The sequence below is a fragment of the Drosophila tropicalis genome, unplaced genomic scaffold (assembly GCF_018151085.1).
Source record: "Drosophila tropicalis isolate 14030-0801.00 unplaced genomic scaffold, ASM1815108v1 contig_878, whole genome shotgun sequence".
Lineage (NCBI taxonomy): Eukaryota > Metazoa > Arthropoda > Insecta > Diptera > Drosophilidae > Drosophila > Drosophila tropicalis.
The window spans coordinates 9,030,261-9,044,817 of NW_027173374.1; the positions used below are offsets into that span (position 1 = coordinate 9,030,261).

The following is a 14,557-nucleotide window of genomic DNA, read 5'->3' on the forward strand; positions in this document are numbered from 1 at the left end:
TAAACCACTTCTGAAGAGGAAGAGGAAGAGGAGAGTATGAAGTGAATTCATTTATTTCTAACCCGCCATAAATTCAAATGCCAATGCATGCTTAATTAAATGGCCTACGGTGTACAGTTCCCCACAGTTACCTATTGCCGTCCCAGCGAAAGAATTTACGATGATTCCCAGAAGGTAAAACTTGGCCAAGCCCTCTTAACAGGTGGGCAGTTGAGTTAAGTTGAGTTGAGTTGATTTTGGTTGGCTTCGTTAGTTGGTTTTCGTGGAAAATTGAAAATCCTTTCGCCCCCACACTCCATGCCCTCGCTCTATATGTATGTATGTATATGCCCTTCATTTAAAGCGAACGAATGAGATGGTGACCTTTGCGTGTACATCGAAGGTTGTTAATTTTTAATTAGTTAGTCTCAGCTAACCTGCCCTGTAATTGACTTTCCCCATTCTAGATGCGGTCACCTACCATGGTTTGAGGTTACCAAGGTTATTGATTGGTCGCAAAAGGTTGCATTTGAATTTATGGCTTATAGGCACATGCCGGAGGCATATAATCAATTTCTGCATCATTGACAAATACCAAGCAAAAATTATTTGCTTAACTTTCATGCATAAGCTCAATGAAATGAAATGAAAGACAGCGGCATGTCACATTGATTGATTGTTTACACTTGCTGCGATGCCACATGCAGCTGACTCTCACTCTCTCTGTCGCCCCATCTCTTTCTCTCTAACATCTATTTAAGCCCAACGCCCATTCGGCCCATCCTTGTGGCACAATGCCATCACACGCTGTCACCGTCAATTTTCCTACATGCAAATTTCAATCGCAGCACTGCAAATATTTATGTGCCTTTCAAACGCATCTCCACATCTCTGAGTGGTGAAGCTCGGAATCGGAGGATTGCCTCATCCTCCAGCCCTCTCCGAGAACATGCGTTTGTGGTTGACAAAGTGAGAAACTGTAGTGCCCAGTTTCTGCCGTTAGTTTTATTTTTAAAAATTAAGGCGGTAATTTGAATTTCAGTAAGGGTTGGGTAAGTGCGTCGATAATAATGATCAGCTGAGCTTAGAAGTTCGATAGTTCTACTAGTGCAACCCTAGCGAATATGGTCACACTCTTTTCTGACGAACTTCCGCCCTGGCTAGACGCCTTAACCACGCCGCTCCTCAAGAAAAAATATATATAAATTTAAATCTGAAATTTTCTCGGCCATCAAGCCTAATGATTAACTTTATACTAATTTGGAGCATCAAGGACAACTAATATTATAGAGTTTTGTGAATCTTATTATCGTAAGTTATATGTTTGTGGATATTTGCATCATTGTAAATTTCTAACAAGTTCGTTTGAAAATTAGCCATAATTGATTTGTATTTTGGAAACCTGGAAAAAGGAATCACAGTTGAAATTCTGTAAATTTGCAAAAGATATTTTTCTGTTGAGACACCGCTCAAAAGCTGCACACCGTGAAGGGCACAGAGACTTTTCGAGGAAGTTGATTAGCTTGGAATAGCCGCCCGAATCGGATACGGGCAGAGAAAGTTTTTTCGTTGCGGATTGAGAGTCCCGTGGACCGAATTTGTTGCAAAGGAATGCCAGTCGCTTGATTTAACCTAATATTTTATTCCTAAGCATCATCCAGCGGACGACGAAGGCCTTCGACGGACCGGACGGATGGGTAAGTCCTAAGTTCTAAACCATAAATCAGGATCGATCTGGTATTTCCCTGTTTTTTTTATGCAAAAAGAAAGAGAGTTCATTGTCAATTAATCTGCAAATAAGAAAAACCATCTCGAGTACAGTAAAGTTAAAAAAGTATTGGAAGTATTGAAAAGAAAAGGAAATTGTCAATCCTTGTGTTAAACTTAAATCGCTATCGATAATCGCCTTTGACTGTGTGAGCAGAGTCGCCATTTATATTTGAAATCATAATTTAAATTGAATATTTACAAATTTCAATTGTCATTTTTATTTTGAATATCTATAATTTTATATATATCCACCTTACAATTAAGATTCAACAAAACAAAACATATTATTCCCAATTTGGCTTTTGGATGCCTGAAATGATCCAAATATTTAATTTGAGTATCGTTTATTATAATAATCATCATTTTAGTTTAGTTAACTCGGATTATGTTTCCGACTTATCGAAGTATTTTAGTATTCCGTAACCCTCGTGAATAAATATCGTTTATAATGTTTGAGTAAAGAGTGCGTAATCTTCCTTGTGGCGAAATGTGAGCGGTGAGCTGATTATATTGGGATTTTCCAGAATCTTGCGATGGGAAAATCATTGGTTGGGTGGGTTAAGACGCGAAGCTACAATAACATCTTAGTAGCTTCCCTATTCGTGCGATACTAATATCCCTTTTTTCTCTATCTCTTAGTTCATTTCTTTCAATTGAGTAATTGTGTAATATTAGTGCAACAGGGACTTTGTTTTATTTTATGTAATACGGGTGTGTTGAGAACATGTTGGTCCAAAGAACCCCCCCAAAGACTGTTTGCTAGCCGACAGCCAGAAGTCCCAACCGGATCCAAACTTCTCAATACATTAAGCCCGTATGTGTTGGCTTCGGCCTGATTTGTGGTGCTCTTGCCTATCGTAACATCTGATGTACAGGGACTGCAAGAGAGAGGCCACCTATTTAGGCCGAACCCGACCTCCTCTTTGATCAAGATAGATTTTTTTTTTTTTTTGACTAAGAGGGGATGTACATGATCTGGAATTATTTCCGGTTGTGTACATTACAAAACATATATGTATCCCAGTATTGGACATGACATTTTAAACTTAAATGTTTACGATATGTTCCAATTATCCTGGTAATAAAATACTATACAAATTTTAACAAATTGAAACGACATTTAATACATACAGTTGCGAGCAAAAAAATAGTAGCGCAAAACACTTGCTGATATTTATTACTATAACTTGCAAGATAATATTCCGATCTGTGTAAAACCTTTAAGTACCGTTATCAGCAATGTCTAACACTTATCCATTACAATTTAACTTCACTTGGAGACTTAACTTTTTTGCTACTTAATTTTAAAGCTTAATTGCCAAATTTAGAGCGATCAAAATAATAGTAGTGAAGGATCTTTCCTTGCGGGACACTAAAACTATTGCTAGAAGGTTGGTTTTTTTTGCTTTATTTGATGTGTTAAATGTTCGCGGTAGAAGATTCATTAAAGTATTCCAATTCGCAGACTTAAATGGGCCGGGGTACGCATATGTCTTTTAAGAAGATTATTCAGATCAGAAACCTTATGGATAAGGCCAAAACTTACATAGAAGTCTGTCAAATTTTTAATTACTCCCTAAATGCAGTTCCAAATGCATTAAAATTTAAAAAAATATCAGAAAGACGTGGCCGAAAGCTTTAAATCTCGCCCGAATTATAATATAATTAATAACAGACCGAATAAGAAATTTGCATACCAAGAAGTTTCAGTCTTGCCCCGATAACATAACTTTCTATGACATTTATAAAATGGGTGAAGCCACTACTATTTTTTTGCTCGCAGCTGTATATTAAAATCAAGTCTGGTTACAAGGCTAGATATCGAATCTTGAGATAAGTTCTCTTGAAACGAAATTATACATTTAAACACTTAATTTTTGTCAAAATATTTTCTATTTTATTTATCGCTTTTTGTTAAAACGACAATTTCAATTTCTTTGTCATTTTTTTCTCGTACTCAAATTTTTAGTTGCCTGCTAAGAATAATTCTGATAAAAAATAATGACAGATTAGAATGTCTTAGACTGTTTTTGGATTGTGATGAATATATCAAAGAATAACATAAAAATTTTTAGAAGATTGTGATTGTTTTTTGCTGATGAAAAAATTGATGATTGTCTTTGCGTTGGTTAGCAAAGAATATTTTCTTTTTCATGTCCTTTTTAATGTCGATATTTAAAAAATTATGTGTTATTAACATGAGGTTGTTCAACCGTTAAGGATAATTTGATTAATATCCTTATCATATATTATTTTTATGATTTGATGATAACACATTTTGAAATAATAAACCCTAAACTAGGGTAATCAAAAGTCGCATTAAGAACAAATACATTTTAGCAGTTTATTTCTCTGTTTTGCAGTTTCATATAAAATAAAGTTTTTTACATATATATATGTATATATACGTCAGATATGTTTTCGCATAGATTATAACAGTTATTTACAACACACTCGTACAGCGCTTTCAGAAAACTCAACGGAAAAGGAAACAATATAGAGAGATAGATTAGAATGGGAGAGATAGAGAAAAAGATGAAGAAAATACTTAGAATATAAATCAATCAAGATATAATATATACTTGATAGTGGCAGTGATTTAAAAAAGAAGAAGGACAAGAACAATTCGTTTAGTTCGTAATTAGTATCAATTTAGATCGCAATTTGGGGCAAGTAGGCAATCTGCTGCCTACATCTCCCACATATTTCTATCTTTTTGTGTGTGTGTGTGTGTGAGTGAAAGAGAGATACATAGAGTGGGTTATAGAGCAAAGTTCGCTGCTGAGAATCGCGGGGGGCGTGGGCAGAGGCTTCGGTAGTCAGTTAGAGTGAAACAGAATAGATCAGGCTGGCTGAGGATAGCTTTAGTAGTGATCGTAATGCGCATGATATTGGCCATCATCCTCATGAGCTGCACCACCACCATAGTAACCACCGTGGCTTCCATGGCTAGCGGCGGCAAGAGCGTTCAGGTGCGCGGCACGGGCGTGCTGCACCTCAGCTGGCTCCACGGGAACACCGTTGTGGATGACGGGAATGTGAATGGGACCCTTGTGCGCATAACCGCTGGCATAGCTTTGAGCATGGCTATCGTGACCGCCATCCCAACGACCATCGTACTGGCCATCGTAACCACCATCCCAGGAGCTGTGCGAGCTGGCATGAGAAGAAGCCTGTGAAACTGCGGCATAATGGGCTGCCTTAGCATGCTGAACTTCAGGGGTATCGACTGGGACTCCGTTGTGGATCACTGGCACATGGTAGCCACCGTGGGCAATTGGAGCAATAGCATGACCCGATCGGGCAGCGGCATGGGCAGCGAAATGGGCAGCCTTAGCGTGTTGTACCTCAGCCGTATCAACGGGAGCACCATGTCCGTGAGCGACATGACCCAAAGCCTTGGCGTGGGCAGCATAATGTTCGGCCTTAGCAGCTTGTACATCGGGGGGTGTCTACTGGAACTCCACCATGGGTAAGTGGCACATGGGCAGCACCGCCATAGGCCCAGGGACCGCCATAAATCGAACGCTTGTACAAATGATGACCTCCAGCATTGTGGGCAGCAGCGGCATGAGCAGCAGCATGGGCAGCCTTGGCATGTTGCACTTCGGGAGTATCGACTGGAACACCTCCGTGGGTCAGAACGGGAATGTGAATGCCATGAGCATGATGAGCATATGGCACGTAGGCGGAATGGGCATGGGCTGCAGCGTAGACTGGAGCTCCATGAGCGAGAGGAGCCTTTGGCAGATTGGTGCCAACAGCATTGAAGCCATGATGAGGATCGGCGGTATACGAAACAGATTGCAAATGACCATGTCCATCTACATAGGAATAGGAGCCATGAGTGGTGCCATCATGAGAGCGTGTCTCATGCTTTTGCGAATTGGGATCAGCATAGCCGTAGGAGTAAGTATGACTGTGGGGATCCAAATGTTGGTATTGTGTGGAGACGGCACCATGCCACGAGCCGGACACTGCCGAGACGAGGAAGGCGGCAGCTAGCAACTAAACCAAGAGAAAAACGATATAGATTATCACAGTAAATGGATGCTATGAACTAAACATATCATTGATCATATTTCCCACTTTTGCTAATACGTAACTAATCTCTATCTGTTTGTCTTTCTCTCTCTGGAATATCTGTCACTGATGTAAACTTTTCTCGGCTATTGCTCTGTATAAACTAATTGCATGTTTTTGCGCTTACGTTACCACATTCGCTTTCTTTTAGCCATATAAACATTGACTCAGCCCCGCCTCTCTATGCTTCTGCCCATCCCATTGCCATCATCATCAGACACACACACTCACTCACACTCGCGCCTATCTTACTTTTCAGCGCTTTCAAGCGCAACCATTTGATTTGATTCCCAGATACTCGTTTACGCCAATTCAAAGATATTACCGCATGCGATGCGATTATGTATTATATGTGTGTCAGCAGGTGAATGGGTGAAGCCTAGGCGGAAAAGACGCTGACGGAAGCAGACATAAACTAGCCGTATCTACAGAACAGCTGCTGATGATTGGCTAGATTAAATATGTGGCAAGGATACAGCAATTTCTCATTGTTGAAGAGTATGTATATTAATTATAAGGATATATTTCTAGGAATATATGTATGCACACTTATTGAATTTGCTTTTGGGTATTCACTCAAATGATCACCGTTTCGAGTTACTTACGAATGACTTCATTTTCGGTTTTTTCTTTTTCTTTTACGTTGTAATCACAAAGCAGGAATCTCTTCGGGATTCGTATAAAGGAAACTAACTACGGGGGAACGCACACACACATACACGTAACACACGTTACGGCACTAGACACTTGGTTTGGGGACTTTGAAGCTGGTTGAACCTCCTAGAATCACGACTAGGACTGTTAACGAACTGTGCTCACTGCCAGCTGCTGGCTTCAATATATACCGCCTCAGAGGCCGAGATTTAACACGAACAGAACAATGGGGAACAAGAGTAATCGAATTACAACGTTAATCGCGGCTCAAAAGCAAGTTTTTTTTGCAGCCAAAAGCAAAAGCCGAACCGAAAGACAACGGTGCCGAAGAATGTGCATGTATCTATTGTATGTATCTACGGCCAGGCAACATGTTGCTAAATGCAATACGTTTGCCGGCAACATGTTGAGGAAAATTCAATTGAATTGCTTTGGCTTGACGTTTATGCCTTTTGTTGCTATCTGCAAGTGTACTCTCTGGGGCTATAGAAGGTGGTACCTGGTGGTGGAGCTGATACCGCCGTGACCTTGCTTTCGATTGCGTCGATTTTAATTGCTTAGTGCTACTATTTTATATTGTTCAGTCTTTAACTTCCGAGCATTGAACAATTAGCACTCATTATTTGGCTATGGAATTATGTTGTGATCTTATCTCTGGGCCTCTTTGCCTTTCAAAAAAAAAAAAAAAAAACCCCCCCAACCAAAAAAAGACATAATAAAAATAATATGAAAAGAGAAGTAACAAAAAGCACAAAGCCCACTGAAAGAGACGTGGTCCCATGGACCCGCCCAGCGCTCAAATTAAAAAATTCTTATGCCCCAGAGAGACTGACTTGCAACATGGCCATAACGAAAAAGTGAGCAGAAAATATCGAAAACATGGTAAACGTAAACCAATTTCTGGGCGTTTGCCTCTTTAATCATTGAACTGCATCGGACGAGAAAACAGAAAAACCAAAAATAAAGTTGAAAAATGAAACGAAAAGTTTGCAAATTAAAAAAATAAAACCATGAAAAATGGAACAACAATAAACAGAAAACCGGAGCACAAAACAAAAGACAGAAAAATGGTTGTTTCTGTCTTGTTCGTCTTAGCTGCTGTTGCCACATGTTGCAGCATTTCTTTCTGTTGGTGTTCGCCAATCTTGATTGTGGCAAGTTTTATTGTTTCGCTTGCCACACACACACACACACACACAGTCCACACTGAAATGTATTTTAATAGTCGTAATGAGTGCAGTCAAAAGTTTTTTTTATGATTTGCATGCGATAAGCGGCAGCTCTCTTTTCATATGTTGCATGCCACATATCAGCAACTTAATTTGTTTCAACTATTCGCCTGTTGCCAATTTAATTTAAATATACTCAAGCGACATTCTACATATGCACATATGTACAGATGTCTGTGTGTGTGAGCTGTGGGGGCGTTTTTTCTTTTTCTTGCTTCAAAATGCACAATATTATAAATAACTTGAAAATTCCCGTTGCCACATTTGTTTAGAGTTTATACCTTAGCTTATTCACTCATAAGCACCGTCGACAGTTGTGGGCTGGCTCAAGTGCAATCTACACATTTGTATGTGCCCCGCCTAGTCGCCCCCACCTTTCCTTGGCATTTGCAACCCATAATTATTTCAGGCCATGTGACTATGCGACTTTTCTTGGCATGTATTTGTCACTCTAATGGAAATTAACTAATTAAATATAAATCATAAATATTAATCATAAAATTGGTATTCATTTTAAATATCTAATTGAATTTAATCTCTGCAAACAATTTGTAGTCTTTCATTTACAAATATAAGGAAATCACTGCAGAACAATGAGATTCAATTCAAGTTATTGTTAATTTGTTGCGATTCTATAAGCTTTTATTGTGAAATAACAATTACAACTACAAATATCCTATAGATACAAAGGACAGCAGGGTTTATCCTGGTCCTGATAGATTTTCTCTACCGCCATGAGCTCCTAATGAGTAGCAAAACATTCCTTGATAATGCTAGTGGGTCTATCCAAGGTTTAAGCACTACGTTTTCTCACTGATACATGGTTCTTATGGCACAAAAGAACTTGTACGACATTCTTAGAAACTGTTCAAAAGGAACGACATAAATAAAGACATTACTATGAGACAGAAATCTTTACCATGCTCATAGTTTCCATGGAAATATCCAAGAAAACGGTGGCTTTCAAAAAGACAGGCTTCTGAGCACGATGAGCCATAAGGACAAGCATTTTGCGAAAACGATGGTCTGCTATGGTCCAATTCATATCATATACAGCAAAGGCCACTCCACCGCTCTAAAAAAACAAAACATACATATGTATATACCTACTTATTACAGCAATACAAAATGCATACTAATAATGACTTACCGCTTCGATTAGTAACTGACTAAAGTAACAAATAAGATATATTTCAACATTGGCTGAGATCAAGTAGAGAACGAGCTTTACAACTTGTTCAGGACTTAGAACAATGGTCATCTGAAAGCCCACCAAACACACGACCACCGAAGAGGTTAACAAATTAAGCAACAATGGTCGACCAAACACCTCGTTTATCAAATCGGTAAGACTAAGAACGAAGGTTTTAGTTCAATATAGATATATGTATAGTTGAAAGTCGGTGTATTAATACCCTAGAATTTTGTTATGATAAGCAATCAGTTGCTGCAACTTAGACAAGTCCCTATTGGCTCCATCGATATTGGCACCGTTCTCAGCCTGTATTGGAAACTCTAGCAGACTCTTTGAGAGATAATCAAAGTGCATAAGGACCTGAATTTCTACTGAAAAAATCATTAAATCGGCAGATATATGACCAACTGAGGATACACAAGCCGCCCATGTCTGTATTAAATAAGTCCCATAAAATCCCAAATTACTATTATGCCAATTCCATGGTACAGTTGGCACATAGGGCATCGTTCGTTCAGCATCCGGTGAGTGTTGGATATAACGATCTATAACATATTGAAAATATGCAACCATATTGTACAGGGATATAAGAACAATATAAAGCACACTGAAGCTTTTTGTAAGCAGCCGACAACGGGTTAGATACCGATTAACATCATACTGTTCATGCTCCTGGTTCTTGGGAAATATCGACTCCATCTGATTAACAAGATTACTCAGAGTTGCTCTACGGAAATAGACGGCAATGATCTTAAGATCTGCCACAGCAACGAATCCAATGTAGCCCAAAGTTTCGCAAGCAGTCACAAAACTTCCGTTCACAAATTGATCAAACGAAAAGATTATTTCGCATGCCAACACAAAATTCAATACACCCATATGGATAAAGAATAATATCCAAAGCCAATTACTTCTGGATCCTCTATTCTTCTTATCTTCTGCATAGGGATTGAAGCCAATTGTGTGATAGAAAAACAGAGGCAATCTCACAAAGTCCTTGAATTCCGCATACAAGCGTTTGGGTTTTATCTCCCGGTTGGTCAACTTTGTCAGTTCTTTTCCAAAGAGCTCCATGGTGTAACTGATTTTAATTAAAGGACTGAACGGGAAAAGTTTTTCCTTGCCTTTTATAGTCGAAAGCTATGAACAAATGCTCAATCAGATCTAGTTTAATTACGGTGTAAGTGAAATAATGTCATTTTCCCATCGTTTATTATTTAATCAAATGCACATGTGCAAGGATAAGCATTGGCTACCGTTGTGGAAATATTTCCAGGTGATGCAAATGAACAGAACATTAACTAACTGACCGATACATCGTTGCCCTTTAAAAGAATTAGTAGTAACTACTAATATAAGTTTTCCAGTGATATAATAATTTCTGCCAATCCAAAGGTACAACAAATACATTAGAAGTAGTTTTTCATTAAATTTATGGTTTATTTCTCTTTCGTTAATTTTAAAAGTTTCCAAACTTTTTATTGGAACATGGTCCGTAAGAGGCAAAAGAAATTGTAAGACATTTTTAGAAACTAAAAGAATAATAAATATCTACATAGTTCAAAGGCAATGACAATGCAAATTCAATTCTCAAATTTACCATACTCATGGTTTCCATTGAAATGTCCAAGAATACGGTGGCTCTAAGACAGGCAGTTTTCTGAGCTCGCATTGCCATAATGATAAGCATTTTGCGAAAGCGAATATCGGTCGAAATCCAATCCATATCATATACGGCAAATGCCACTCCACCGCTCTACAAACATTAAACTGAAAAACTAATTTCATTATAGAGGAAATCGAAATTCGCTTACCGCTTCAATTAATAACTGACTAAGGTAACAAATTAAATAGATTTCCACAGTTGCCGAGACCAAAAAGAGACCAAGTTTAAGTGCTTGCTCTGGACTTAAAGCGTTGGTCATTTGAAAGCCAACCAGACAAACGACCATCGAAGAGGCCAAAACATTGAGCAACAATGGCCAACCGAAAACCTCGTTCAAGACTTCAGTTAGACTATATATAGTTAGAAAATTTATGGGTGAGCCTAAGATTTATGAAAGGTAATAGACAAACCCCAAAATTTTGTTGTGATAGATAATCAGATGCCGCAACTTTGTCATATCTTCATCTTTATAAATGCCGGAATGAGCTGACACTTGGAACTCTATTAAATTCTTCGAAACATAATCAAAATGCATTAGAATCTGAATAACAAGTGCAAAAATCATTAAGTCAGCCGATATATGCCCAACAGAGGAGGTACAGGCAGCACAAGTTTGTATTAAATAGGAGGCATAATATTTCCAATTGTCATGCCAATTCCAAGGAGCAGTCGAAACAAATGGCAATGTTTGCTTGGCATCTGGTAGGTTTTGAATCCATCTCTCAAATCCATATTGGACAAATGCAACCATATCATATGTGGATATGAGAAAAATATATAGAGCACTAAATGCCTGTGTGATCACGCGGCATTGTCGCAAATAACGATCAACTGAGTACTCCTTCTGCTGCCAAATCTTTGGAAATATAGACTCCATTTGATGAACAAGATGACTTAAGTTGGCCCTTCTCCAGTAAACCGCTATTATCTTAAGATCGGCCACAAACACAAATCCAATGTAGCCCATTGTACGAAATGCTTCAATTAATCTTCCGCTTTTAAGTGCAAAGTATACAAAGACAATTTCACAGCCCAGCATAAAATTCAATATTCCCATATGAATGAGAAAATAAATATAAAACCAAATGCTGAATCCCGTATTATCACCTTGCTCCGCATAGGGATTGAATCCGATAACGTGATAGAAGAACAAAGGTAATCTCAGAAAATCTCTGAAATTTCCTTCATGCTTTTTTAAAATCTCCTTTTTTGACATATCAGAGAGAAATTTTCTTCAAAGAACTTTAAATTGCGACTGATTTGCAAAATTGCACGCTTTGTTTTTATATAGTCCAAATTAAATGCATAGGACACTTAATTTTCATGTCCTTATACACATATAGTCCATTAGGTCAAGGAGGCCCAAGTAATTTGTATAGTTATTTTGTTAGAAAATCTTTGTGGTCTTTGGGTCCTGAATATTTCATTACATAATTTGCTTGATTTTATTTAGCTTAATATTCCATTTGTTGTCTGGAAATAATGCACATGTCGTTAATCCGACATCAACCAATTCACAAAGGTCATGTTTGGTAGAGGTATTTACCATTAATCATAGATTAAAAAGGTATAATTAGGTTTCAGTGCCTTTTATTAAAGACGCCATATAAACAAGGCTATGGACTATAATGTCCTGGATGTAGGCCTTAAAGAATAATCACATATTCCCTTTGACTATAAATTCAGATGGTATTTATTATGGGAAATGTATAAACTTAGCAACCGCTAAGAGAAAAGCGCAAGTTATTTATTAAATATATAATTGAACAAAGGTTTAAAGGCTTTAAAATTGCCACAAAGTGCAAAATTCAAGCATTCATTCATTCTATCTACATACATTTGACTTCTCAGAGTAAGGAGTAAGTAGTAAGGAGTTTCTGCTTATGTGAATATTTATTATATACTTTTTACTAGGCCTAAGCATATAAGATAAATATATTTGGTTAAACATTAAGAGTAAAATCTCTCAACGATGTTGACATATTAGTATAACTGTACTTAACCCACTCAATGGATTTCGTAATGAATTTCTGTTATAATTAATAATGACAAATTCTTGCCAAGCTTGTCCCTCAGCAGCTGCAGTTGGGCCTTTTGCGTATAGCCTGAAGTGCCCTCTTAGAATGTTGGGACAAATGTTACACCCATAACCATACTACAAACACTCACACATGTCTGTAATAGGTTATTATAATAACTTGGCTTATAAGTGGGTGTCGGATGCCCGACTTTGTTATTGTAGAAATGAATGATATACATATTAAATTCAAAGAAAAACTTGGAATGCAAAACTGAAATGTAAAATATTGCAATAATATGCAAAGCGAATGCCTTGTCGATTTTAGCATTTTGTTTAATTGTTGTTATTTACAGTTACGAGCTGACTAAAGTACGATTACGTATTATAGGAGGGTGGGGCGAAACGTTTTCGGTTTGGCTAAGAGTTTTTATTGCATAGTTTTCACAGTTCATGTCATAAACATAAAACCGTTATCCTTTACTTATGAAACAACCCTCTGGGGGCAGGTGTCACTTGTGTCTAGTTTTCAGTTGTTCCACATACACACAATATACATACATATATAGTATATGCATATTCATTGAAAGAAATCATGTTTAATTAATTGCACTTGCTGTTAAACAACATAATTAAGACAATCAGAGTGACTATACAACAGCCGCGGGTGTTCACCATTAGGTAAATGAAGCGTGATCTGGTTAGTAAGTGAATACGTATGGCCCAACACTTGGATGATTGCAATTAAATGCAATTATTATTCAAATTATTCAGGCAAGAACCACTTGAAGCAACTGTAAAAAAATCGTCTGACTATTCAGCTTGACTTGGCCAATCAGACAGACTTGCAATGCACCTATCGAAATTAGCATGGCAACACCTTGCCATTCTTTGGCGAGTTGCTGAGCAGCATGCTTCACTGGATTCGAGTCCAGTTACTGAGATCTACCGTGGGTCTGAATAAAAAGAAATGAAGTTAAAAGAATAATCCCAACCCCTCTCGTCTTATTTTAGATATTTAATATGTTTGTTGCTAGAAAGAAAGTACTTAAAAAGGCTGTTAAGTCCTTAAGGCAAGTCAATTTTATTCTTTTGGCCTTAAATTTGATTTTTTCTTATTTTAGTTTCATTAACATTTGGGCTTTATTTAATTTGGTTTTATTTATACTGTTTTTTATGTGCTAATGTCCCTCTTTTTTATTATTATACTTATTTGTCTACACGTAGAAAAGATCGCTTTTTGGCTTTTCTTCTGGTTATCCTATACTACTGCAATATGATGGCAATGAAATACTTTGGACAATCGATTGGATTAACTGCGGCTAGCCAGTTGGTCATTAAGAAACAATGCAATCTGCATTAACCAGCGATGCAGTGAAGCGTTGACTAATTGCAAGTCCATCGGTGTGGCCAAGCGGATATGCAATCAGAGCGAAGGCGGTTAAAACACCCAACCCTATCACTCCGAATGGGTAATAAGAAGCCAATTGTTAGTTTTTTTTGTTTGCCGTATTGCTTCGAATATTTTTGCGGTGAATTAAGAACGCTAATTGCTGGCTAGTTTGTTAGCCATTAGACGAGAATACGTTTTATATTGCGAAAAGCCAAGAATAACTTGAATAAAGGGTGTCCACATACATATAACAAAACAAAAGATTGACCAAAGATTTATAATATATATATTTCTCCAATCTCTAGCTCTACTTAAGATTCTTAGGCACCCTGTTTATGTTGGAAGCATTCAAAGAATTAATTCAATGTGCTAAGCGAAAATAAATCATTAAAATTTATGAATTTAATTGCCTTCAATTATTGCTACAGATAAAATGTAAAGCAAACTACAACTGCAATCAAATCGCCATCGACTGACCGCCATGACCGATGATAATCACCTAGTTACTACAACTACATATTTAAAAGTAGCTCTTAGCTCGCTGCCATTTGACTTCGAATCGTGTTTCATT

The 14,557-nt window shown here is 37.6% G+C and overlaps 3 protein-coding genes and 1 long non-coding RNA gene across 10 annotated transcripts in view; 1 reads left to right on the forward strand and 3 right to left on the reverse strand.

Annotated features, from left to right (window-relative positions):
• Positions 1-14,557, reverse strand: part of LOC137584681 (uncharacterized) — a 69,877-nt gene that overhangs the window by 48,514 nt on the left and 6,806 nt on the right. The window lies entirely within an intron of this gene.
• The window catches only part of Nep4 (Neprilysin 4), a 28,336-nt gene continuing 14,927 nt past the window's right edge, over positions 1,149-14,557 (forward strand). Inside the window, exons 1-2 of the mRNA XM_068300195.1 lie at positions 1,149-1,290; positions 1,356-1,676. Of these exons, the coding sequence (XP_068156296.1) occupies positions 1,673-1,676 (4 nt within the window). The 5' untranslated portion in view covers positions 1,149-1,290; positions 1,356-1,672. The remainder of the gene's footprint in view (positions 1,291-1,355; positions 1,677-14,557) is intronic.
• Cpr92F (cuticular protein 92F) lies at positions 4,080-6,625 on the reverse strand. The gene is given in 3 exon segments (XM_068300198.1): positions 4,080-5,195; positions 5,197-5,757; positions 6,438-6,625. Coding segments are annotated over 3 exon segments (1,155 nt in total). The 5' UTR covers positions 6,450-6,625; the 3' UTR covers positions 4,080-4,613.
• On the reverse strand, positions 8,444-9,984 carry LOC137585834 (odorant receptor 67a-like). The gene is made up of 4 exons (XM_068301808.1): positions 9,131-9,984; positions 8,866-9,067; positions 8,635-8,790; positions 8,444-8,579 (listed from the first exon to the last, which is right to left on the reverse strand). The coding sequence occupies exons 1-4, from the start codon at positions 9,982-9,984 to the stop codon at positions 8,526-8,528; spliced, it is 1,266 nt and encodes a 421-aa protein (XP_068157909.1). The 3' UTR covers positions 8,444-8,525.

What these genes read in the sequence shown, in the direction of transcription:
- LOC137585834 (XM_068301808.1), bottom strand. Translation starts at nt 9,984, where the DNA reads ATGGAGCTCTTTGGAAAAGAACTGACAAAGTTGACCAACCGGGAGATA. An exon ending in GTCAGTTACTAATCGAAGCG is followed by an intron (nt 8,791 to 8,865) that starts GTAAGTCATTAT and finishes TTGTTTTTTTAG; the next exon opens with AGCGGTGGAGTGGCCTTTGC. An exon ending in CCATGGAAACTATGAGCATG is followed by an intron (nt 8,580 to 8,634) that starts GTAAAGATTTCT and finishes CCTTTTGAACAG; the next exon opens with TTTCTAAGAATGTCGTACAA.